The sequence below is a fragment of the Cnephaeus nilssonii genome (genome assembly GCF_951640355.1).
Source record: "Cnephaeus nilssonii genome assembly, chromosome: 12".
Classification (NCBI taxonomy): Eukaryota; Metazoa; Chordata; class Mammalia; order Chiroptera; family Vespertilionidae; genus Cnephaeus; species Cnephaeus nilssonii.
Window position 1 is genome coordinate 26811501 of NC_137083.1, and position 27003 is coordinate 26838503.

The 27003-nt window shown below is 37.0% G+C and overlaps 1 protein-coding gene across 1 annotated transcript in view; it reads left to right on the top strand.

Moving 5' to 3' along the window:
• Positions 1–234: 234 nt before the first annotated feature.
• The window catches only part of CALCR (calcitonin receptor), a gene marked incomplete at both ends in the record, with an annotated part of 48812 nt that continues 22043 nt past the window's right edge, over positions 235–27003 (top strand). Inside the window, one exon of the mRNA XM_079785330.1 lies at positions 235–255. Within this exon, the coding sequence (XP_079641456.1) occupies positions 235–255 (21 nt within the window). The remainder of the gene's footprint in view (positions 256–27003) is intronic.

Consider the following 27003-nt stretch of genomic DNA (forward strand, 5'->3'; position numbering starts at 1 on the left):
CGCCGCCTTCGAAAGCACATCACATCCACAGCCCCGACACCAGACACCCGGGTGCCAGGCCCAGCTCCGCCAACAGGTCTCGTGACTTTAAGTAAGCTCAGAATATTTATTGAGCACCTGTTAGGCTTTGAGGAACCAACCTGGGTGTTTTGTCTTATTTAAACTCCATAGCCACTTTTCAAATTACATAATACAGGCGAGGAGGAAATTAAAATTCTGAGAGGCTAACGAACAATGGCCAAGATCACTCAGCTAGTAAGTGACAAAGCTGGGGTTTGACACACAGACTTTACTCTGCGTTAAACTGTTTCCATCACTTAACCCCCTGAGTCTTCCTTTCCTTCTTTGTACACGTGAGGTCTACATGCTCTCTACCTTTGTAACTTTCACGTTCTCCGAAGTCAGTGTAAATGTGTAAATTCAATGTCCTGTTCTATTATTACTAGTTTGAGTCGTAGTAGCATCCATTATCCATTTCACTGACTGCTGGCAGATCTTTTTCCTCAATGTGTGTTATCCACATCAAAGATGTATCTCAGTCAGATTTACTGAGTAATGAAACCTCAACTTGCGTTGGCTTAACGTGCCATATCACTGTGATTTAATGTTAGATTCGGTGTGTATGTGAAATAAAGTTAAATATCACAGAATTTGACTCCCGCAATCTAAAGCGTCAGGTGTCCTTTGCTAAAGGCAGAGGTGCCAGCACCTTCTGTCCCTTCCATCTGGCAGATGCCACTCTCAGGATGGTCCTCCTATTTGTTTTCCCAAAGGGTAGGGGGATAGAAGTACCTACACTCTCTTCATTTTTGCTGTCCCTTTTGGCCTGGTGCCTACAAATAAAGTTGTTATTTCATAGGTGACAATGGACTCTACACTACCTGGCACTAAAAACAAAACACTGAAGGACATTGTTGTTGTTTTGTTGTTATTGTTTGAACATTATAGGGTTGATTCTCAGCATATGAATCATGTTAGCAAAAAGCCTTCCATAATAAGTGGGGAAATAGCTTGTGGTCAAGTAAGTTGGAGAAGTTTGCCTGTATATACCCCAGAGCCTTATTCAAACTACCAAAGGATCTTAGAAGCCCTGCTGCAGATACATTTCAAGTTCTTGAGCGCATTTCTTGGTAGTTGATGAGTTGTCCAGTAGGTGGCAGAGTGTTAACACTCTGTTAATGGCTTGTCCTGTTAAGAGCAATTTTCTTAAACTTGGTTGGAAAAGAATCTGAAGGCCTTGCTTTATATGGACAGTGTTAAAACACACATGCAGCATATTTATTTCATTTTTAGAAATATATTTTGAGATTAAATAGTTGTTGAGCTTTTATATCTCATTTGGGGTTTGTTAACTTTATACATTCATTACACCTTCTTCCTTCAACTATTTCTATGAGACACTTCTAATATTTTTCCTTAGAAATAAGTAGAAGCAGATACAGATTGAAAGTGGGCTTTTCAGAGTTACAAATATTTATTGGAAAGCTTTTTGAAAGTGAACATTTGTAGAATCGAATTAACGATTTAGGAATTGCCGGAAACTGACACTGCGGTCACGCACTGTGCAACTGAACTTAGTAGTGGCTGAGCAAAACACAGGAAAGACACATCTGCAAGTTATGCAGATAATTCAGACAAAGCATCAATGCTTTCCAGTTATTTGAGTACATCAAGTAGGTGTTTTGTCATCTTTAATCTATCCAGATATTGTAGTTGCCTAATACCCTTTTCCAATTGTCCCAGTTCCCCCATGGTGTCATTCTCATTCATTCATATTCTCTCTCTCTCTCTCTCTCTCTCTCTCTCTCTCTCTCTCTCTCTCTCTCTCTCTCGTGTGTGGTGTGTGTTTCACCTAATGGAAATTCTTGGTCACAATAAATTAAATTATAAAGATACTAAAATCTACCAACTTTGATCAAATTGACAAATTTCTCCACTAATTTCTCTTTAAGGGGGGAATAAAACCACCTCGCACACTACATAGTAAACGATGTCTCACCAAGTCATTATTTTGAGAAGCAAAGCTGCTTAAGTGTTCTGTACTGGGGGAAATACAAAAAAAAAGATTCCACCTCACATTCTGACATATTGTTGTATTTAAATAAAGTGCAGTAAATGATGAACTCTGTCACTGTGTTGTGAAGCAGATCATTGCACTTCATTATGTTGCCAGTCTGAACTCTCCAGAAGATAAGATTTGCACTGAATTGCCTACTTGCACTGTTTAAAGCACTGCTCCATCAGCACACCTGGTAGTTCGGGACAAATAAGCTCCTGATAGCCCCTCTTGCATGTACTTGTCATGGTAGCGATATTTAAACACTGCTTGTGATCTTTATGTCTCAGGTGAGTTATTAAAGATACAGAACTGCATTAGCTTCGCATTCCTCTACTTAATAAGGTCTTCGGCAAACCTTCAGTCTGCAGAGGTCAGAGGGTCTGAATGAATTCTAAGGCCAACCTCTTCATTTTATTTTTTTTACGTTAATCTTTTCATCTTGATACCCTATCCACAAATCTTAACCTAAAATTATTTTCCTGGGAAACTTTCTATGAAAAAATGAATACCTTCAGCCTCCAGAGTAATTGTTTTTATATTATCTAATGTCAGCCCCCTAAGCTGGGTGTTTTAGGCGGTCCACAAGCTGAGGATGCTCAGGAAACAAACTGGGAAAGTCCATAGCCGAGAAGACCTCGTTCTGTCCATTCTACCAGATTTCCCCTTCTCCCTCTCCACTTCCCTAGTTAAAAGGGCAAAATTGAGAATTTTGAGAATCACCTGAAAAATGTTATTGCCCTTCAATATTTTTTTTAAAAAATCAGGAGGCCTAAGAGTGCTTTATGATCATTCTGTCTGCAACACTGACATAAACCTCCAGGCAAATCACAGTGCCCACATGGTGTGTGTGTGGTCTTGTCTCATTGTACTCTGGAGACAGAGAGAGCAGCATGCCTCGTATGCCACCTGGCACCTTGTTAGAACGAGCTATTAATATCCTCTTAATATCTCCTGAGGGGTTCTGCTCAAAAAGTTTCTGAAAATATGCCATTCTCCTTCATGTTAGTATTTTCAGAGTTTGTAAATTTGCAACAGGTTGTTTTTGTGTGTTTTTAAATAAGGGAGAAGGCAAAGGTGTTCAAATGTTTCCCTCATTTAGCCCTTTTATGCAAGGGAAACACACGTATGGAGTGTAGCAAGGAGGCTCCTTGTGTTCATACCAGTCCCACCCGCTCTGATGATGAAAGCAGGGTGATATGAGGTCAGTCCCACACTCACAGCGGGACTAAAGTTTAACTTCAGGAAGTTGACAGCTATTTTTATTTAGATTTTTTTTTAAAAATTAAAAGCACTGTGTCAGAAATCCAGCAAAAATAATTGGTAGTAGAAGCAAAGAAATTCCAGCCTCAGAAGTCCCATGAAGTCATCTCTATACCTCTTGCCAGCAGAGGGTCTTTTAAAAACATGTTCTCAGGGTCCTGGCCAGCCTCGCATCAGCTGCCCCAAAGATGGGGCTTCCGTCATTTCTCTGGCAAAACGTCATCAAAATCCAGCAGGCAAGGTCTTCCGGCCTGCATTCCCCAGTTCAATACAATCCCAGGACTAGGAGACAGCACATTAACTTTCTCTTAAGTGCAACTTCTTAGCCAACATTGGCTTCCTTTGAGCCTCTGCATCGAGAAGCAAAATTTCCATTGCAAAGTTCAAATTCTTTTAATATTTACCATCAGAATTATCTTGCCTTTCCAAATCTAAATTTAGCAAAATCAGCACTCTACCCTTGGCAGAAGGACAGGATTTTTAATGTATGTGGCATGAAAAGCAACAGCACACATGAAAGTCACAATGTATTGAAGTGTCTAAATAGGTTCCTTTTTCCCCTCCCCCCCCCCCATAATATCAACAGGAATAGCATTTGGATAGGGCCTCCCACTCTGCAGAGTAAGCCAAGATACATTACTTCATGGGTATTGTATTCTTTCAGTTCCACCAATTTAACACTCAGCAGGCCCGATCTCGGGCACGAAGCAGCCTAAGGAGAAAGCCCAGGCGAGAGGAGTGTGCAGCGTGTTTTCGGCCCCTTCTCCCGCAGCCCCGGGAAAGGGTGGGACCACTCACGAAAAGATGAGTTCATGTTCAGCCTGGGAAAGCTGCACAGCGGCCTTTCCTGCTGCTCGGCATGAAATGAGCCATGAGCAGCATGAAATCTCTGACCACAGGTGTAGAGATTCGCAGTGACATAAATATCGTTGCTGTTCAGCAGTTGGAGGAAGGCTGTGGGAAGATTTGCCATGAGCTCCTCCCGGCCAAGTCCGCCTTTATAAAGAAATGGTCATTTAGGCCATCCTGTTGCCAGGCAGCTTGATGAGGCTCATCTCAGCTTCCCGTTAAAGGACTCATCAAGAAGAATTAGAGAAAGATTTGGGTGAGGACTTATCTCAGGCCATTCTAAGGAAAAGAGTAAAAGAAAAAAAAAATCATAATGTGCAAAACTGGTAGGTATGTTTGACCACAGACACTTAAAATCTTCTATGTGTTAAATATTAAAAACACTCATAAAGTTTACAAAGACAGATAAAGGCAAAATTGTAATCTATATGACAAAGTATTAGCAATACAACTATATAAAATGTTTTGAAATTCTTTTTAAAAATGAGTTTAACTGATGTGAAAATATGCCAAGAAAATGGGAAGCAAATCACCAGAGGAGGGGTTAAGTCATAAAATATATGAAAAGTATTCAAGTTCACTAATAATGACATACATGTAAATTACTGTAACAAATATACTGTGTTTACCTATGAAACGTGAAAACTTTTTTTAAAATGTAACATTCAGCCTTAGCTAGTATGTACAAAAGGGACACCATCTGATTTCAGTTTAGTATCAGATCACATTTTATTTACATATGTTTTAACTGATTCATTTTTGCACCATTTTGTTAGTTTCTTATCAATGTAAGCAGGATACAGTTGGATTTTTAACCAAATTAAAAGGTATAGTCTTTTAATGGAAAATATATTCCAGCTATGTTTATTGTCATATTGGCATGATTGATCTTAAGTTTTGCTGTAAATTTTCTAGTTTTCCTTCATTCTGCATTTTTTTCTGAAGTCTATACATTGTTTACTTTTAATTTCTATTTAAATTTAAAATGTGGAAGTCCTATAGAAATTATTCTCACACATAAATATAATTAGAGGCCCGTTGCATGAAGAGATTCCTGCAATAGGCCTTCCTTCCCCTGGCTGCCAGCACCGGTTTTCCTCCAGCACCTGGGACCCAGGCCTTCGCTCTGGCCCCCCGCCTTCAGTCTTCGCTCCTGTAGCTCCCTCTGCCCCCGCCCTCCCCCTCTTAGCAGGCGACCCGTCCCTCCCGGCTGCTCTGGGCCTGCATGCGAGCTGCCCAGAGGCCCAGAGTGGCTGGGGGGTGGGGCTGTCGCCATCTTTGTTGGGTTAATTTGCATACTCACTCCTGATTGGCTGGTGGGCATCGCAAAGGTATGGTCAATTTGCATGTTTCTCTTTTATTAGTATAGATTACTAATCATAATAATTATAAACAGACCATTACAGAAAAATATACAAATAATAACAAGAAATCTTAAAGACAGTAGAGTTTATCAAACTCTTCTAATGCCTGTAGCAGATTACAGGGATTATTTAGAAGTCCAAAAACCGAGCTTGCAGTTAATGATCACAGGCCAAGGCCTTTAAGAAGGATCGCTAGTTCCAGCCACACAAGCTCCATATCCATCAATGGACAAATGAGTGGAATGGAACCTGACTAGGACTCTGCCAAACTGTTTTCATGTTAACATGCAAGTCACAACCTTTAGATGCCCTCCAGGCCATACATTGTCTGACATTTAGCAAAAAGAACACAACACAACATTCCAGCAGCTGATTTTTTAATTATAAAAGTATTTGATGCATTGTTCTGAAGTCAAGATTGAATGTGAATGCAACAGCAAATGCATCTTCCCCTAGTTTCTATCACTTAATTTCTTTGCTATTGCTCTTTATCTTAAAAAGAAGTCAGTACTCAGTTTCATGTTTCATTTACAAAGCCTATGATTTTGCTGTGTTAGAGTTTATAATCCAGTTTGTATCCACTGTTCAGCACAGTGGAGGGAATTTGCAGGGCGATCATAGGTTACAAATAATAAACTCAAAACACAACTGAAACGTTGCCATCTTTATAAGGAATCCTTGAGTTTTCATGCCAAATCACTTGTCACTTTTCTTAAATTGAAATTTTGTTATCAACTATTTTCTATCGAATCCTTCCCAATTGATTGTAAATGGGGAATGAGAAGGGTTGAATTAAGTTGATTTATAGAGCAATGCTAATGTTTACATATTCCCAGTCTCTATTATACCACTTAAATGTCATGAAAACTTATATCCTTTCTTTAGAGGTGTCTTAAAGTTCTTTACCCTGAACTACTTCAGTGTGTATTTTCTAAGAATAAGTATATCCTCTTGCATAACCACAACTGAGTTCTCAAATTCAAGACATTAAACAGGAATACAACACTACTATTTAATCCACACTTCATAGTTAAATTCCATACTTTAAAAATAGGACAATTGGGAATAAAAGAATAAAACAATACAAACTGTTTAACAAGAACAAGAAAAAGCCGAGTTTACCACACACTTAAAATAAATTGATTACTACTGGGCACTAAATTTGCCTCCAGATTTTCTATTAAATAAATGAAAATAAAGGAACATTGAATTGCATAAAGATTAAAAGAGCTAGGAAATGTATCAGCAAAGATAGTTTTTACTGGATCTCAATGCACATGAAATCTTATCTCATGGCTCCATTTTATATAAAATAATGTTGAGCATCAGCACAAAATCCTTCCCACCACAGTTCTACCAAAGGTAGGGTGACTGTATGCAAGTGGACAGTGTATTTTATTTACCTGCCCTCCATGCAAGAGAACTGAATCCTAACAATCAACTCTGTCTTCCTCCTCAATGTACTCATGCAGCTCTTTCACACATACAGAAAACTCACCAAGTTCAACACTGAACTACCTGCCCCTCAAATCCTGCTGAATTAATCAGTGTTTTTGATTGCACACAACAGAAACTAATTTGTAGTTGCCTTAGCAACCCATATTTTGTTGGATGGCTCCTAGGGCAACTTACAGAAACTGAAGGCAGCTACTCTCTACCCCCTCTAGGGAATGGAACTAGACACTGAAAGTCTGCAAGAAGCCTGGCAATACGTTCTTTCTAGCTGTTATCTCTGCTGCTCTCTGATTACTGACTTCATTCCCTTGCAGACCTGTGCCATCCATGTTAGAGGTAAATTGCCACACAGACCCTTCTTTGACATGAGTCCTCCAGTCCAGAACATGCAAAGACATGGATGGCCTCTTCTTACTCTCTAGAATTTTGTCAGAGAGTTTTTATCAGTTCCCAGAGCACAACATGCTCGCTTCCCATCACAGTCTTTGCCATGGAATGCTCCCCCATTTACACAGCCAGCATACCTGTGCTTAAATTAAGTATTCAACTTAGAAGTCATTTCTTCCAGGAGACCTTCCCTTAATTCTTAGATCATTCATTCATTCATTCACTCAGAAAATATGAGCAACAGTCACATGCAAATATTTACTGAGCATCAGTCACATGCAAAACTGGATATTGAATGAACACTGGTCCCTTTCTTCATGGAGCTTATAATCTATTAGAGGCCCGGTGCACAAAATTTGTGCACTCGGGGGGTGTCCTTCAGCCTGGCCTGCGCCCTCTCGCAGTCCAGGAGCCCTTGGGGGATGTCAGACTGCCAGCTTAGGCCTGCTCCTAGCACTGCCACGGAGGCGGGAGAGGCTCCCGCCACTGCCGCTGCGCACCCCAGCCGTGAGCCCAACTTCTGGCTGAGCGGAGCTCCCCCTGTGGGAGTTCACTGACCACCAGGGGGCAGCTTCTGTGTTGAGTGTCTTCCCCCTGGTGGTCAGTGCACATCATAGCAACTGGTCATTCCACAATTCGGTTGATTTGCATATTAGCCTTTTATTATATAGGATGATAAATAAATAGGTTTATATTATGATTAATATGATAGAGGAAAGCAATAGAATAAAGAGTAATAGAGGGAACTCAGGATAGTCAGAAAAGGCCACTTATTTCAAATTATATCTCTGAAGGAAAAGGAGTCAGGATTCTAATCCAAGAAAGGAATCAGAATGTGCAGCAGCTCCATGGCACATTTGAAGGATTGAAGGGAGGCCAGTATCCCTGAAGATACTGAGAAAGATGGACTAGAGTTTGGCCATAAAATAAAATGAGATCACTCCCCAAAAAAGGTGTGGAGCATAAGTGAATAATTAGTTATCTACACACCAGATTTGGCTGCAGGTACCGTTTGTTTGAATGATAGACTATTTTAATTAATCTTTTTAAAAATTTTAAAAATTTAATATACCGGGTAGACAACACTGTGCACTCCACAATTGTATCAGGCCAGATTCAGACATTTATGTTGCTTGCTAATCCCCAGAATTCCATTGGGAAGGTGCTATAAGCAAATTGTATTGCTGTTGCATGATCTGTTTCTGTGGTTATGTGGAAACACCTAATGAAAAGTTTATAATCTTTGAGGTTGCTAATATGGTGGAACTTGGAACAGAGTTGAAGAAAAAAAAAGTCCTTATATTAGTCCTTTTGTTTGCTTCTCACTTTAATAAATATTTTAAGAGTACTCAATTAAAATTAAGACAATTATTTTACAACTTTTTTCTTAATATTAGTTTTCTTTTACTTATTTTCAGAGAATTTTATACTTACAGAAAAAGTCACAAAGAATGGTGCAAGGAATTCCCAGATATACCAATTAATTTGCTTTATCATTTTCCGCAATTTGGGGGCCATTTAAGAGTGAGTTGGAACACGGTGACTCTTTACCCTGAACTACTTCAGTGTGTATTTTCTAAGAATAAGTATATCCTCTTGCATAACCACAACTGAGTTCTCAAATTCAAGACATTAAACAGGAATACAACACTACTATTTAATCCACACTTCATAGTTAAATTCCATCACTAATTTCTTACATTAAGAATGACCCAAAAGAAACTTCATGAAAAAAAAAATTCAAGAGAATTACTATCACTAAACATATAAAAGAAACAAAAGGCTTTCCTCTTGGGGGAAAAAATAAAAGACCATGCTCTCTGCTATTCTCTATAATTTTTAGAGATTTCATTTTTTCCATAATGTGAGAAGCGCTCAGTTTTCTGCAAGGTCTCTAGTTTTTCTTTTGAAAAGCAGTTAACAGAAACATTAACATTTCTTAAATAGAAGTAGCTGGCACCGTAAGACAGATCCTTTAAGCTGATCAGTAGAGCTAGAACAAAATTAATGCCCAGGATTGGTGACAAAGTGTGCCATTTACTTCAATGAAATAGCATATGCCAGTCTGGGGGCAAAAAAGCATTTAACATAGAGAATAGCTACTGGGATTTATTTTGCACTTTAAAACTGCTCTTTACTTCCTCCACGCACTCATCAGCTTCAAGTCAGTGACTAGAAGCGAGAAATAACTTCTGGAGAGCCTCGCCAGTTAACAATCCTTTCTCCTGGGACAGAATAGCAAAATATTAACCTGAATAGATTTCCTATGTTGGTACATGCACAAAAACACATGTGATATTAAATAAATAGGTGAAATAACTCAATACAACAGAGTTTACGAAGTTACCTTGCGAGATTCGAGAGGACACAGATAACTATGTCAAAGTTAAAAACATTTAAATTCTGTTTCTAACTACAGAACTTTAAATATCACGTGTTCAGTCTGGTCTGATAGTTATGGGAATCACACACTGTGGTTCAGTCTGCTTCTAACTTACTTAATAATCAAGTCCGGAAAAAAAAAAAAAAAGATCAACTTGCTGCTTAGGCCAAGGGCATATACAGCCCTGAGAAAAGAAGCCAAGACCATTTACTTCCGGTTTTCAATATGGAATCCTTTTCATTTTAAAGTTATTTGGCAATTTTTCTATATATCTCAACTAAAAACTACTAAGTCTCTGAGAACATTCATTCATTCACACATTCAAAAACTGTGAACTTGAATTTATTGATAGAAGCATCAGCACAATAATAATCATTACCTACATTATAATGAAAGACTTAGTAAACATAATGTCATATAAGCCTCATACCTACTTATGTAAGATAGAGGTTCTCAATGTGTCCATTTTATACGAAACTACTTAAGTGCTAAGGAGAATAAACTGTTGAATAAGAGAGGCCCATACACCTGAGAAATTTAGGCTTGCATGATGAATTACCCAGCGAGGTGGATTTTTTTTTTAATATAAAGAATAAAATTTGAATTTCAGCTTCTTTGTTATAAATTATCCAATAGATTTCAGTCGTGTGATTACCAGGGTCGCCTAGAAGCCATGTCTTATGATTAGAAGAAATGCTGATTGCATTTGAATACATACAGCATCAACATAGAATTGAAAATCATAGGTCAACAGGATTCAATGACAGCGAAGCTTACGCTCACTTTTGTGTTCTTCATGAAGAATCGTGGGAGAATTGTTAAGAATATCCGTAAAATAATCAGTAAATACTACTGAGAGGCAATACAGTTTACTGAGTTAGGAAGATTAGCATCTGTCACTGACTATTTTAGTGATACAGGGCAGGTTTTTAATTCTCTGAATCTTCGTTTTCTCATGTATTAGGTGAAGGTAGTAATCAGTCTCTTGGTTTTTATGTAGTTTGAGACATTATATATAAAATACCTAGTGGCACTCAGTAAATGTCTTTTGCATGAGTATTTGAATAGTTCTGTGTGGGTTTTTATATATTTCTGAACACTATAGACTATATTTGTGTCTGGGTCAATATTTCTTATAGCATCTGTGTCTCTCTTCTGTAAAGCCTTGTGATACAATGATTTTTACTGCAAAATGGATAAATAGAAAATGTAATGAAATATTTCACAAAAACTTTGTCCTCAGTTCTGCAATCAGCGTTACATGTGAGTCTAATAATCATTATCACTACAAGAAATGCAAACTCTTCACAAGAATGGTTTCTTTTGACACCATCATTAGTAAGACTTTGGAACTTTGTTGGAAGGGGTGCTAACATGGGCAGAAACAGAAATAATATCTACCTACATTTACATCTTATTCAAAAGAATGGAAATTATTTTTGAACTAGAGTCCCGGTGTACAAAATTCGTGCACTGCGGGGGGGGGGGGGGCTTTCCCTCAGCCCAGTCTGCACCCTCTCCAATCTGGGACACCTCGGGGGATGTCCCACTGGCAGTCGGACATCCCTTTCACAATCCGGGACTGCTGGCTCCCAACCGCTCGCCTACCTGACAGCCTGATCACCCCCTAACCACTCCCCTGCCTGCCTGATTGATGCCTAAACTGCTCCCCTGCCAGCCCAATCACCCCCAACTGCCCTCCCCTGCTGGCCTAGTAATCCCCAACTGCCCTCCCCTGCCAGCCATCTTGTGGCAGCCATCTTTGACCACAGGGGGGTGGCAATCTTGTGTGAGGATGTGAGGGTCAATTTGCATATTACCTCTTTATTATATAGGAAAAGTCAGCTTTGCAGTCTCTGAGCAAATGTGTGGACCTGTGACCAGAAATCACTCCTTAGGAGGTGGCACAGTATAATGGGAAGTGAATGGGCTTTGAAGGCAGCTTCTCCTAGTTTATACATTCCAGCTTATTCGTTTACTCCCTGTGTGGTTTGGGTCATGATTCTTAATCTTGCTAAGCTTTACAATGTACTTTTTCAATAGGAATTACCAATACCTGCCCCTGGGGCTGCTGTACATATTAGAGATAATATGCAATACTTGCCGAACATTCGGTAGGTATGTAGTAAATTATGTTTCTTAGTCATATATTTAGCTACTTTGATTCAGAACTTTATGACATTGACAAAAATGTTCTTAGTCGGATTCCTCCTTTAGATCATGCTTTTTAAAGTGGCACCTTCAAAACCATCCTTCTGTTAGATAAGGGGATCTTTTGTTAACCAATGGTGCTTGATTTGTCTTCCACTTTGAAAATGTGGATAGAGAGCTGCTCTCTAGGGTGATGACAGTATACAAACTGCTAAAAAATAAAAATAAAAAAAATCAGGGAGGTAAGAGCAGCCTACTACTAAACTCTTGAGTAATGACCTCCAGATCTACTTCCCAGAGAAAGAACGTTCATGGCAGAAAAATCCTGAGTACTTTCAGAATTTAATGGGCAAAGGAAAAAAGACTCTAAAATGTTGATAGTATATCTTTCTAAATCTACAACTGTTATTCCTTTGAAGGCCTTTATCCCACAATCTTTTTTTGAGCAGAAAGGTAGTATTCAAAATTGGCTAAATGAACTAAGGGAGTTGATAGTTAACCAACTGGAACATACGATCACATTCTTTTTAAGTTTAAGGCCAGCCCTAACTATAACCATAATTCAAACAAGTCCTGGTTCTCTGTGGCTCCTGTGTGTACCGGAGACATGTGAAGGAAAGATAGATCACTCTTTTCCCTACTGGTTTGGCAGTACGATAATCTTTTGTAAAGCATATTAACCAAATAAGTTGATATTACATCTAGTGTGCCAAGCATTTCTGCCTTGACCAGGAAATAGGAAGTTATCTTTCACATGAAAGACATTGCATACTCACATCTTTTTGGGGATTTTTCTGCTCTGGGCATGAGCGATCAAGGCTTTCTGATGTAGATATGTATTGAATTCCTGTAGTCCTCTGGGCCTTTTGGCAAAAAAGCACCCCTGCCATTTTTATGCTAAAGAATTGCATCCATAGGCCACAATCTGTCCACTATTCCATATCCTAGCCAGATGGACTGTTCATGGGTCTGTTCTAATTTGGGAATCATTTCAATTCTGAAATAAAGTGACTTAATAATTTTGTTGCATGTGAATCAGCCATTGACTGAAGTTTTGGCCCACCACTAGGACCAATTATGCAGCTTTCTCATTACTATCATCATCCATCTGTAAAGTCCTGTCAATAAACTGCATTCTCGGCTGCTTGGGGTCTTTTTTCAATGTAGCCTCTTGCCTCTGATTCTACTCTGCCTCAGGTAAAAGGGATGCAGCAAACAGCACATACAACAGAAGGGCTAATAAAGATAGATTAGTGACTAGTGCATAGTGGAGGCGAGTGTGCACCATCCCACTCTTGGAGCCAAGCCCTCCTCCCAATACTGAATATAACTCAGCATGAATGTTAACCGCATTGGGGGCTTTGTTGATTTATTTATTCAGTGTACTAAATATTCTTTGTGTATGATTGAAGGAGATATTCCTGAAGTCATAGGGCATGCAAGATGGACACGTGGAACACCAAAGGTGACAATTAAGCAGCTCAGGTCCTTCCCAGGATGCAGAGACTTTCACAGCAACTCAGCCTAGGTCCCCATACTCCATAATTTCCATTCCACCATTGCCTAAAGCCAATTTTTCTTCACAGAGTGAAGTCACAATTGGCATTGATATAGTTATTAATTGAGTTATTAATTCACATGCACTAATGCTAATGAATTCAAAGTAAAGAAATTAAAGATAAGAATTGAATATTGTGTCCACAACGTAACTTATTATCTGGGTTATAATAATGCTTTAACTTTTATATTCCACTGTGCTCTCTCTAGAGAGCCTTTTATCCAGGCACCTCCAGGTAGCTGACAGCCAAGGTTCTCAAATTTTAGCTTTCGTGGGAATCCTCTGGGTTGTTTGTAATAGCACTGATGCCTGGGGTCTCCACCAGAGATTCCGGCTCGCCAGGTCTGGGGTGGGACCAAAGGGTTTGTATTTCTAACACGCTCCCAAGTTGCCAGTGCTGCTAGTGAAGAGAACCACTGGCTTCAAGAACCACCTGTCCTGCTAGGATTGGATTTTCCATTAAGGAGCCATTTTGAAAGCTGTAAAATGAGCAAAGAATTTTTCTCCCCTGCTTTATTTAGATAGGATTGGCCCTATAACATTTGTAAGTTTAAGGTGTACAGTGTGTTTATCGTTGAGCAAAGAATTTGCATAAGGATCTAAGAACGCTTGGATGTGGAGAGAGCAGAGTGCCCGAAGAATGGCTCCTCTGTGTATGACACATCCAACAGCAACTTGGGCTTACTCCTCACGGGTGGCAGACACTATGACCTTCCTGTGATATTGTGCCCTATATATTAAAAAAAAGAAGAAGAAGAAGAACACTGCAGTGTTGGTAGGGAGATACTTTGAATATCATCTAATATTACTGTTTGTTCCTGGAAATTCAGATTCTTTTCATTGATGGTGCTGCTCTCCTTAGTCAAAGAAGTTAATCACATCAACACCTGCATGACTAATTGCCATCTGTGCTCTCTGGAACCTTGCTAATAGGAGAGCATGTCAAAGGTCTTTAACGAATTTTAAAATGTTCCACTTATAGATGATTTTGAGCACTTTTATGTAAAGGAAATTATGGGCCTCCTGTCTAATATATTTCATTCCAAATAAATGAAATTGAGCCAACCCTTTTGTGTGATGTGGCATTAAAGTCAAATTAAAAGATGGAAATAAAGTCTGTAGTTACATAATCTATATAGCTTCTAAAATGAAGAAGGAAAAAACTGAGCCACCAGCTGAGCCCCCAAATAGGTCTACCTGTCAAGAAAGGACTAAGGAGTATTCTCCACTGTGAGGAGCACACATATATATCTCCCGTTCTTAAAAATAACAGAATTAGCCATAGCTTAGGCCAGGCAAAATCCTGAATATTTTCATTTATGAATATACAACCTCTCTCTGCCACTGACTTCCTATGAGGACCACTTAATCTCTCACTGTATGTTCTCAGTTCCATAATAAGGGATAATTATGTGGCCCTGCCCCGTCATTACGTGAGAACACTATTAATGGAAAAGAGCTCTTTTAAAAACTTAACTTTCTGAAATACCAATAATGGTCCAAGCACTCATTAGTATATTTGGTTAACCAATGTCCCTGAGAGTTCACACTATGCAACATGAGTTCCAGTGGAGAGCAGTGAAAAAAAGAACTCTGTTTTACATATAGAAATGTAGCAATAGTGACATTTGTGAGGCTTTGGTTATTATAAGGGGAAGGGTGTATATTAAAGTGGTAATCTAAATGCTAAGGACAATTCTGCCTTCACATATATTAACATTAATTTTATTGTACTTACCTTTTCTGCAACTACTATATTTTAGGTTATTAATCACTGACTTTGCTCAAACCTTAGTCATTTTCTATTCATTCATTCATTCAATGAACACTAATGCCTAGTGTTCTATTTGAACTGTGGCTGGAACTGCTCCTTGATCCTACATTTTAATAAAAGTTATGTAAATCTCAGCTATAAGACATGCAAACATGAAATTAAAAGAAATAAAAGCAACAAATGAAAAATGCCTGGCATTTATGGGACATGTAATTTAAAAATAAATGAAAAATCAAAGTATCAAATATGCAGGCTTTCTGGTTCTTCAAATGGTTGCTTCACTTTTAAACTATATGAAATACATACTTATATCTCTATCACATGTTCACTTGTCAAATTTCATTCACTAATCGATTCACCCATGCATGTCACAGGCATGAAAATAAATTAATTTTGCAAGTAATCATATTTCAGGACAGTGCTTACAGCTATAGAACACAGCATTACTCCAAGAAAAATTGAAGACCAATGTTTCCTACAGAAATAAAGCCAAACATTCCTCTTTCTCAAAATCTCCAATAAAATCAGCTAAATAGTATACATATATCAGTTTCAGGCTAAATTAAGAACTTGAGTGATGGTAAATCAGAAGCCTTTTTCAAGTATTTTGGAACAAAATAGAACATTAGTATTATGGAACTTGGACTGTAGGAAATTTCACTGTGGCTTTCCCTTTGTGTTTAATGTGTTCTTTAAAAGCAAAATATGAATAAGATAGATTTCTAATTATTTTAAAGACTTTAAAAATGTATTATATTTCAAATAAAATAATCACTTTTGATATATTTAAATAGAGAATAATGTTTTAGAGCTTATCTATATTATATCATAAAAACTTGAATTTCATAGCAATTATTGAAGGTGTACTTTGGACCAAATACTGTGCAAATCTCTGGTGGTGCAGAAATGAGTAGTCTAGAGGTTGACCTGAAAGTGTTGAAGTTAGTGTTCATCTTTGTTACTAGTGGACAGGATTTATTTAAACACAGACTTAACTTTTGGACTAAACAGTTTCAGAGCATTTATTGAGCATTTTTAGACTCTGACGAAAAAAGACTAATATTTCAGAGCAATAGACAATCGTATTGTATACTCTGGAACCTTAAATAAGCCACTAGATGAATATGTTTCTTTAATAAGCTTACTAAATTAAAATTTAAATGTTCACACTTTGAGACAATGAATAGCAAACACTTAATCTCTGTAATGAAAACTGAGCATGTTTGTTTTCTCCAAAAATGCTTCAGTTTTAATTGTTTTAACCCTGAAGATAGCATTTCTTCTCCCACTACATAAAACCGATATGAAGTAGTACAGAATTCTGCCCTCAAGAAATGGGCTTCTATTTAGGGAAGTGCTTCTATTTTTTATACTTCTCTTTTATAATAGCTATGGGCCATTGTTTTGTCTCAGAAGCTTATCTGCAAAGCTCTTCTTAGACAATATTTTGAAGTGGGCAAAGTTTGTTTTGGATATTTTCTTTTGAAACTCTTCAGCCCCTTTTTGAAGATACCTATCTATTTTAGTTATTTGTCATTATTAATCATAGGATATAAAAAATTTAAATAACCACTTTATTATTTAAAAAATCACAAAAGGAAATAAGTATAAAACAAATTTAAGTAATTAAATTTTCAAATTATGTTTTATAAGTATATAGGGTTTATAGTTTGGAACTGATTAAAGTTTAAAGCTCTATGAAGATGTTGAGGATACCCTTTAACTAGAGAAAAAAAGACAATATTTAGATATAAAATTTGAATATAAATATGTACTTTTAGTGACTTAAATCCCTAGACTAAAATCTCCAGCCTTGATCTCAATGAGTATACTGTATGATGGCGCTGCTATCCAGAGGGATAGGTTACAGTCTGACAAAGCAGACCCAAATTGAGTTCTTGGCTCCTGGCTCCTTTTGCTTTGCATTTATCATACACACTGTGACCTGCTCTACCTCATCTTCTGCTCTCAACCTTAATATAAAAGCCTCTCTGCCTTTGATGGGATAATTATTTCAGTTATTAGTTTGAAAATAGTTCGGAGAAATCCAAACAGGTAGCTTCTGGGATAGCCTGCAAGTCCCTAGGAGCCTGAGCAGCTTCTATTATAGGAAGTCCAGATTTGTAAAAAATTCAAATCCCTGGAGAAAATTACAGCAGGGAGTCAGTGCTAACAGGTCCTCTCTTAACATATATTTTGAATTGGTCAGATGAGAAGATAGGAATATGTAAAACAGAGGAAAGATAGGATTCTTTAAGTGATTTCTAAAAGATTATTATTGCAAAAAAAAAAATTTCAACCTCAAGATTTTCCCAGTCATAGTAATTTTAATTGACATTTATAAAGCACTTTGTGTGTGTTCAGGCATTCTCTAAGCATGTTGCATTAATTCCTTTAATTCTCCAAACAACCTTATAAGGTAAATATCTATATTACTCTTTTATTTTTAAAGATGAGGAGACTGACACTTGCAGAGGTCACGTACCCTAAACATTTCAGTTTTATAGTAGAAACCAACAAGGACACAAATGACATTTTACAGCAGACTTTATTATGAGTGTATCTGGAATGAATTTTCTGAAAAGGTTGTTGGTCTCACTATTTAGAGGCAAAGGGCTTAAAGATACAGGTATTTATAAAGATTATGAATACACACACATAATTATTATTTTATCTAAATCTAATATTTTAATTGATAATTCTGTGAGATCAGTTGCCTATGTGAGCTCCTTGTGCAAGGAGAACATAAGTAACATGATCAATAAGTTTATGGGACAACTTGAAATTAAATCTGCTTACTTTGGACTAGAAAGCATTCTTCTCCTTGAGCAAAATAAAATAAATGAATAAACAAAATACATGAGCTACACATTTGTAATTTGATTATAACTTGAAAGCGGAAATTATAGATATATGTACAAAATGTTGGAAAAAATAGAGCAAAATATTAGAGGTGTTTGTATTGGGGTTGTGGGACTATAGACAATGTTCTTCTTCCTCCTACATATACTTTTCATTTTATTTAATGAGTGGTTATTACCTCTATGATGAAAAATATTTAAGTATGGAAATAGGAAATGTAATTATAGAGTGCTATGATCAGAGTCTTGGAGTTATATTATCTAGAATAAATTTCTATAAATTATGAGCACCCGTTATTTAAAAAAATTTTAGGAAGTAATATGCACACTTGTTAGATTTGAGATCTTAGAAACTTACTATGTCAAAAGGAAACCTACCTCATTATCAAGTTTTATATATTAGAACTAGTTATTGGATTTTTAATATCTACTTATTGGAAACTTCTTTATATTAACCTAAATTTTATTTTACTCTCCTGGCTTAAATTTAAAAATATAGGAATGATCTCTAAGTTTAAAAAAGCAAAGGGGATGTTTTGCTCATTTGCTAGTAATTTTGAAGTGCTGTTTTACTCAAGGCACTCTGCTAAGCACTAATTGAGGCTTACCAAGACCAACAGAATGAGTCCCAGAGAGCTCCCAGTCTAGTTAGAAGACATGAAACATTTACTCAAATAATGGTTGGATAACAAATTGAAGACATTAGAGAGATAGACTGTAAAATGAGGGTGAAAATTAAATGCGGCAACATATATAAAGCACTTTGAACATGGCTAATACACAGTCAACATAATAATATTAGATATTATCACCATTATTATTATTTGCAAAAATTTTTCTTCAGTGCTGATGAGATACCACTTTTTAAAGTGATATGGCTATTTACAGAGCACATGGAAAACTGGCCACATAACCTCAGTATGTCATTTGAGAGTATTTTAAAAGGCTGGTTTAAAATCTGAATACTTTTAAGATCCCATTGAATAGTCCCCTTTATAATTATAATGACAGAAGATGGTATAGAAGATCATTTGTGTATGAACAGAACTTCTTGTTAATGTGTAAAAATTATAGTCAGGAAATGGTCAGGAAAGGAAAAAATTTACTAAGAACACACAAAAACTACCCCATAAATGTGAATCTCTTCTAATAATCTTATTGCACAAAGAGATCAGGGTTATTATCTTAATTCTCTAAGCTTCCTAAAGACTTTCTACTTTCCTGACGGTATCTGGGTCCTTCCCCTGACCTATTAGGCTTTCTAGAGACCACAGTATTAAATTCTAGTTTATTCTCAAGGAAAAACAGAACAAGGCCAGCTCACAATAAAACAAGTGTCTGCATACTGAATGCTTATTGCATGTCCAGTGCTTTATGAATCCAACCTCCTTGAAGTTCACATTAACACTACGAGACAGGCATTAATGATCCCTGTTTTTCAAATGAAAACATGGAGCCTCAGAGAGATTGGTTGACTTTCCCAAGGTCACAAAGCTCATAAATGCCATAGCAGGAACTCACACCTACCTTGGTCACGTCACAATGCCGTGTGGAATGTTGAAGAAGTTTTACTAAAAAAGAAAAAAACAACAACAATATGTTAGGAAAACTACCTTTTAAAACATATATAGAAATGTCAGGAATAAAACATGAGAACAACTCACATGAATGGAAATATAAAAGCAGAAGAAATATATTTTTAAACCAGCTGTTCTCTGAGAAATCAGTGGTTCTATATTGTATTCAACAGAATGTCTTAACAAATACATATATATATATTTTCACTCTGAGGAGATGTTGTTAGTAAGATTTTTTTTTTTCATTCTAACATTGATTAACTTGATCTTCCTTGAAAATCATGTATTTCACACCCTCTGTGGCACATTTGAGACTTCTAATTGGGGATTGCTCATATCCCAGTTTTCTTGGAAGTCAGCATTACCTTGAGACCATCCTAGAAGCTCAGTGTCAGGAGGGGAGTCAGGATTCACCAGCAGGTGAAGGCCCCGTCTCTGACTTTCCATCATGGGGGAGCTTCTGCCTCTTGTTCAGTGTCTGGACTTAGAAATGGACATGGATTTAGCGAGTGCGAATGGTCACTCCTGGCCTTCATGGGGCCTTTGATTTTGCCCCAAATATTTTGTTTCTTACACAGCAGCCTCTACTGCCTATTAATTTAACGCCGGTCCCTAAGGACAGTAATCCTACATTAGAAGGAAAGTGGTTTTCGTAAATATGTCAGTGTTCCCATTTATGGAGGAAAAATAATTTGATGAGTGCTCTTTAGAACCAGATAATTTCCCAGGGAATATTATTGTCCAGCACTTTTGCTGGTGTAAAGGGGCAGACACCGCCAGGCCACATGCAGCTCATTCAGAACCATCGAAGAGCCTCTTCCTCTGAACGAGAGCTGCTTTTCAATTAGACTTTTTAGATGGTCTGTGTATGTCATAGTAATTCATACTATCAAACACATAATTATCTTAAATATTTTAGGATCTCCAGCTGGATTTAATTAAGCAGAAGTTAAGCAGAAGGCTTCTCCCTGTTTATACTCACCAAATGGTCGTTGGTTTCATCTAAATTTTAAAAGTCCTGTGTTGTGTATGTTTTTAAGGTTCTGAATAACTTTGTTTTTGTTTTTACAAATTCTGGTATAAAACAAAAGAAATGCTTTTCTAAAATGAAGAAGCCATGGTTAGTTACTTGGAAAATGAAAACATGGGCTGTAGAGTCAGAAAAACTTGGGTTTGAATTTAGATGCTGCCTCCTTACTAAATAGAGGACTTGGACTAAGTCTCTTAATCGCTCTGAGGTGCAGTTTCTTCCTCAATAAAATGAAGATGCCATTTACCACAGAGGGTTGTTGGGAAGGTAAATAACATGATGCCTGGCCATACCATGTCTCCAACAAATTTAAGTTTAAGAAGATTGTTAATGGTAGCTTACAAATCCTTTCCCACTCTCACTCCATTCCCTGCCCACTCAGCAACAATTACTGTTATTCTAAAATTTTTAGTTATTATCTCCATGATTTTTAAGATTACATCTGTTTATGTTCCTAAGCAATATACATACATCCTTTTTTCACCTTGCATATTTTTACACTTATCTCTATTCTGAGCTCCGGGTCACCTCCTCCTTGAAGTCTTCCCCAATTCCCTAGGCTCCAGCTCCTTGACTGTCCCTGACTTTGGGATTGCTCTTCTCTAACCCATTCTCCAAAAAGAATCCTGTCACTCTCCCAATTAACACTCTGGAGGTTTCCCAAGTTCTCCATAGATCAAGGATTTGTGAAAATTGTACCTTATATTTCTCAATTTTATGTCAGACTTATTGATACGTAAATCAATACAACGTGTAGATACTAACTCATACCTAACAATAAATATAGTTTTAGATGCCATTATAACTACTCCACCCCTATTTGAAATATTGTTTAAACACAAATCCCATTGGTAAGAAGAAACATATGTATATTTTTCATTTTTACCCCTTTATTATCTTTTCTTATGTAAAAGTACCTGCAGTCATGAAAACCTGTTGATGTCTGTTTCTGACTCTCGTGGTCTTGAGTTGAGAATGGTGACTTGTTACGTGACACAATCATTGTGTGGAAGAAATTTTTTTCTTAGTAGCAATTTGAAGGAGAAAAAAAAAAAAAAAGAAAAGTAACTTGAAGCTTGAAGAAAAAAACATAGAAAGGAAAAATACTCCAGGCTTTAAATAAGACTCCCAAAGTAAAAGTTGGCCCTTCAGTTACCTAGAAGGCATGACTATTAATCCTTTACAAGCCACAGATTTTATTTGCTCATGCCCAACGAGCTGACTTCTTTATGGATGTTTCCGTTGAAATTTTCAACAGTTCTATTGATGCCACTTGTTAATTGAAGTCTACATTGATTGCTCTTGATTTCTCTGAATTCTTTATTTTGGTCTTGATATGTACAGGTGGCACTGGAATGTCTGAAGGGGGACTTCAGACAACAATCTTTTCTGGCTGACAGGAAGGGCAATGGGACATGCAGCTACAAGCATACTGTTCTTACTTGGGGTGTTTTGGGACATTGATCCTCTTCTAGTCAAATAGACAAAGCTATATTAATTTAAATGTCTTTTTTTCTTTTTATACTTTTCTAGGAAATAAAAAATCGACTTCAAAAATAACCATGCGGATCCCATATAGCACTCGCTGGTGCTTAATATTCTTCATCTTTATGAATGTAAGTAACACAAAATTATTCTAAGCTATATAATTAAGAATGCCAAAATATGGAAGAATGTTTTTGGTATGAGTGAATGGACATTAGTCAAAATAAACTTTGCTCTCCAAAAGCCTAACTAAGTTCCTCAAAACTGTCATTTTCTTGATAATTTGATAAGAAATCTCCCCTCAGAACTTACACTGACTTAGTTTAGTGTTAGGTTTACCCAGAAATGTGAGCATTGTTGGTTTACAAAAATGTAGCATTCATTTGAGGGACCTCTTTATTATCTTGGATATTAATATTGAAGATTAATGATTTCTTGAATTAAATGTTTTTAATGTTGGATATGTGACTTTGAGTTATAGTTTCTGGGCTGCTATCTTTTTTAAACATCTGAATTCTTTCAGTCTGTTTATTGATTCTCAATGTATTTCTTACCAAAAACTCACTAAGAGTTTTAAATCTTGACATACCACTGTCATTCTATAACTCTCCAGCCTTTTAAATCATGTCCATTTTATATAATTCTATGTTGTTTTATTCCTAAATTATTTAGCAAGTAATCAGAACTTTAATTGTCTTAGAACTATAATTGACCCTATCAAGCTTATTTTTTTCTCAACTTTGTTAACCCACCATCACATAATTTTAATAGCACACAAAAGGAAGATGAGTAAATTTTTTATAAGTAAATTTGGAGTTGTTTTGATCCACATCAGAATAATAATGGCCAATTAATTGTAGTTGACAGCAAAGACCACTTAGTATCTGAAACAGTTTGCATAGGGTTTCATGATTTCCATTGTTCTTTAATGGGTAGTCACAGGCTTACAAATTTGCATAAATTTTACATTACTCAAGGAAAATATTACTAATATTCTACAAATGTTAATTTAATTTTTAAAGGGAATTTTTATTTTGTAATGTTATATATCAAATAAATGATTTATGAGAATAACTTAAAATAGCCCTTTTTGCACCTATTTGGATAATGAGTATAGTTTATTTTATTATGTAAGACTATCATATTATCTTAATCTTTAGATAAAATACAGTATAATCCAGTATTTAGAAATGCAGGTACTTTTATATCATTGGAAATATAATAAAACACATTTAACAAGAATGTTGTAGAAACTATCAGAATATTTTATTTCATCTGTAAATGTCCGAGTCTTATTGCTATTCTATAGATGCAGAAATATTGGTATATTCTATTCATTTATTGATATCGTTATTTTTCATAGATCAAGTGAAATCCTATCTGATCAACTATATGTGAATATTTCTAAATGATTTTATTTCATAAAGCATGATTATATTAGACATTGATAAAAAGGAAAGCTAAAGTAACTACTAGAAAATAACAAGATAGTTTGAGTATTATCCCATCACCTTTTTTATTATGAAGGCTACTGATAGTTTTTGGTGTGTTAAAAAACTAAAGCAGGGCACTTTTATTCAAAACTTTTACCCGATATATTATAAAATTCAAAGTTTGTTAAGAATTTCTTACATTTGCATGAGCCATGGACAGAAATGCCCTACGGTTTGTGGGCATCTCTTCACTAGAAAAACATAACTGCATAGGGCACTTCAGTGGTTTTGTGCTCTCTTTGCATACAGAAATTTGCTTCTCTATCTGCATTTGAATTATATATTTTATTTGAAGGACTTGCCCATAAAACCTTTTTTTAACCATCAGTTTCCTTTCACAACACTCATTGTGTTCCACATTGATACTCCTTAGAGAAAAGTAAATTTCTTAAACAAAATGACATTGATTTTAATTACTCCAATACACTTCTTACATTATTGTGGAAAAAAAATGCCAGGATATTTATTGAATTCCACCAAACTGATTTCCAAATGGACCTTAAGGTATCAGTTTGAGTCACAACATTCCATTAGCTTCATCTACGTCAATCAAAACCACCCACTCACTTCCTCTCCCTTATCTGCAGTAATGCAATCGGCTTAGGACAGTGCTTAGCACATAGTGAGCGCCCAAAAAAATGCTAGTGATGATCATAATGACAGCAACAATGATGAGAAGCATTTTGATGATGTTTCCTTAGCTGTATCCCCCGCTCCCCCCATTCGCTTTGAATTTATCACATATGCAGCAGTACATAGGACATCAACCACGCATCTGATGCCACCTCAAAGAACCAGGACTAACACTTTACCAAGTTCTATTTTATCCTTTGTTACTTTGAAAAGCATAAGTAACTGAAAATTGCCAATAATTCTTACACATACATTATTGTTACTAAGGGTGGTGACATGGGAATCCTATTGGTTGTATCAGTTTGTGGATTCTGGATTCATATTCCTTTTAGAGCAGTTCAGACTGTGGCAGCCAATAGGAATCTCTCCCTTCAGCATAGTCACATTCATTAGGTTTGAACCATTGCAGAGATGGACCATGTCTCGAATGCCTTTAAAAAAAATATTTGCTTATTAAATTGATTGGGGTGACATTAGTCAACATGAACATATAGGTTCCAGGTGTGGGTTTTTATGTTACAAGATCTGTATATTGCACCGGGTGCCTACTAGCCAAAGTCAAATCTTCTGTCACCTGATATTGGGACTTCCTTCACCCTCTACCCCTTTCCCTCTGGCAGTCACCACGCTGCTGTTTGTGTTCATGAGTTTCTACACAGAGCAGCTCTGTCATCATTCTGTCCCTGTACTTCTAAAAACCACCTATACTGGTAACACAAAGGTAGGCTGATTGCCTTATATCAAAGCAGGGATGACTTGAGCACATGACCATTCAAATCAGACTGCTCCCCTCTGGACTCCATGATTAGCGTGGATGAAGCCCCCTAGACTGTAAGCCCCATGAGGGCAGGAACCTTGCCAGTTTTGTTCACTGCTGAATCTGCAGAACCTAGAACAATGCCTGGCGCGTGGGAGGCATTCAAAGTATTTGTTAACGGAAAGAACCAGTGATGTTTCAGCAGCAGACTACAGCTGCCAGTGGCAGCTTGGTGGTCCTATGTGTGGAGCTATATACTTGAACCTACTTTGCCCTACTCTGTAGATAACAGGATGCCTTGAGGTATGTTATTTTTGGAAGAAAGTCACTGAAACATTCAGCTACCCCTGGAAAAGTTCGTCCTCAAAAACCCCATGCTTACATATGAACCAGGCGAGGAGCAAACTCAGGTTATTATGGCTCATCTTATGAGAAGGTTCTAATTCCTCATTCTTTCAGTGCTGAAACGATTTCTATGCTGAACCAGCTCTAAACCAAAGTCACTGGAGGTTGTTTTGATATTGCAGGAATGATAAGACTGACCCTACTGTCATCTGCATGAAATACATCTATTCTTTCAGATGCTCGTGTATCTATTACTGATGTTAAAACAGCATTTAACCAAGGAATGTTGTAACTGAAAATCAAAGTACAGTGTTTTCCCCTTGATATCTTTGCACATTCTGCCTCCCCATGGCTCCTATGAATTTCCAACTAGTGCTGAAACATTACTTAATTGGTTGTCCAGTCCATTAAAAGATAGAATTCAGACTGTTACTTCTGGAAAGAATGCCAAGCTTAAATAAAATATCCTTAGTGTCCAAAATATCTGTGACAGAAGTGACAGAAAAGATTTATATGTGACATATTCCATCTTCTAATTTGATTTGAAAATGGTGAGAAAGTGGCTCAGAAAGAAAAATATAACTTGACTAGAGGCCTGGTGCATGAATTCGTGCACCAGTGGGATCCCTCGGCCTGGCCTGTGGGATCGGGCCAAAACCTCCAAGGGGTCCCGGATTGCAAGAGTGTGCAGGCCAGGCCGAGGGACCCCACCAGTGCACAATCGGGGCCAGGGAGGATTGGAGCCAGGGAGGGACACAGGAGGTTGGCCAACCGGGGAGGGATCATGGGAGGGTTCTAGGGAATGTCTGGCCCATCTCTCTCAGTCCTGATCAGCCGGACTCCAGCAGCAAGCTAACCTACTGGTCAGAGCATCTGCCCCCTGGTGGTCAGTGCACATCATAGCAAGCAGTTGAATAGCCTTAGCATATCATTAGCATATTATGCTTTGATGGGTTGAATGACTGACTGGTTGACCAGACACTTAGCATATTAGGCTTTTATTATATAGGATTATTCTCATATCAACTAAAGATTCTAACAATAGAGCCACAAAGTATCTAAACTACATACATAAGCTGAATCAATCATTAATATATTTTATTGTGAGGACACCATGATTTATTAAAGACCATGGTTACATTATCTTTAGTCAAATTATTAACACACATTCATAGAAATGTTAAGGTAATGAAATACAAAAAAAAGTCTTAATATTAAATCTCTGAAATATACTTTTTTATACTCCAAAACCACATTTCAGTTCCTGATGGAATATCTAAGCATTTAATAACTTATAGTTGTTGACCTTTCACAGTTTCTGGTGTCTGGAAATATTTTATAGTGTTGATCTTTCTTGCTAAACTGTAAGCTATATGAGGGCAGGATCTATGCTTATTTTATTCAACACTGTACCCTCAGCATCTAGCATAGTACTTAGCTCATCAATTTCAATGACTGCTTGCTGATCGATCTTAAAACCAGTGGGAAAAGGGTCATATGACAACAGAATGGTGTTCATCTACATTGGTAAAGAGTTTGTACATTTTAAATCATTTTTGTTGGCTCATTAACTTCTCTTTTC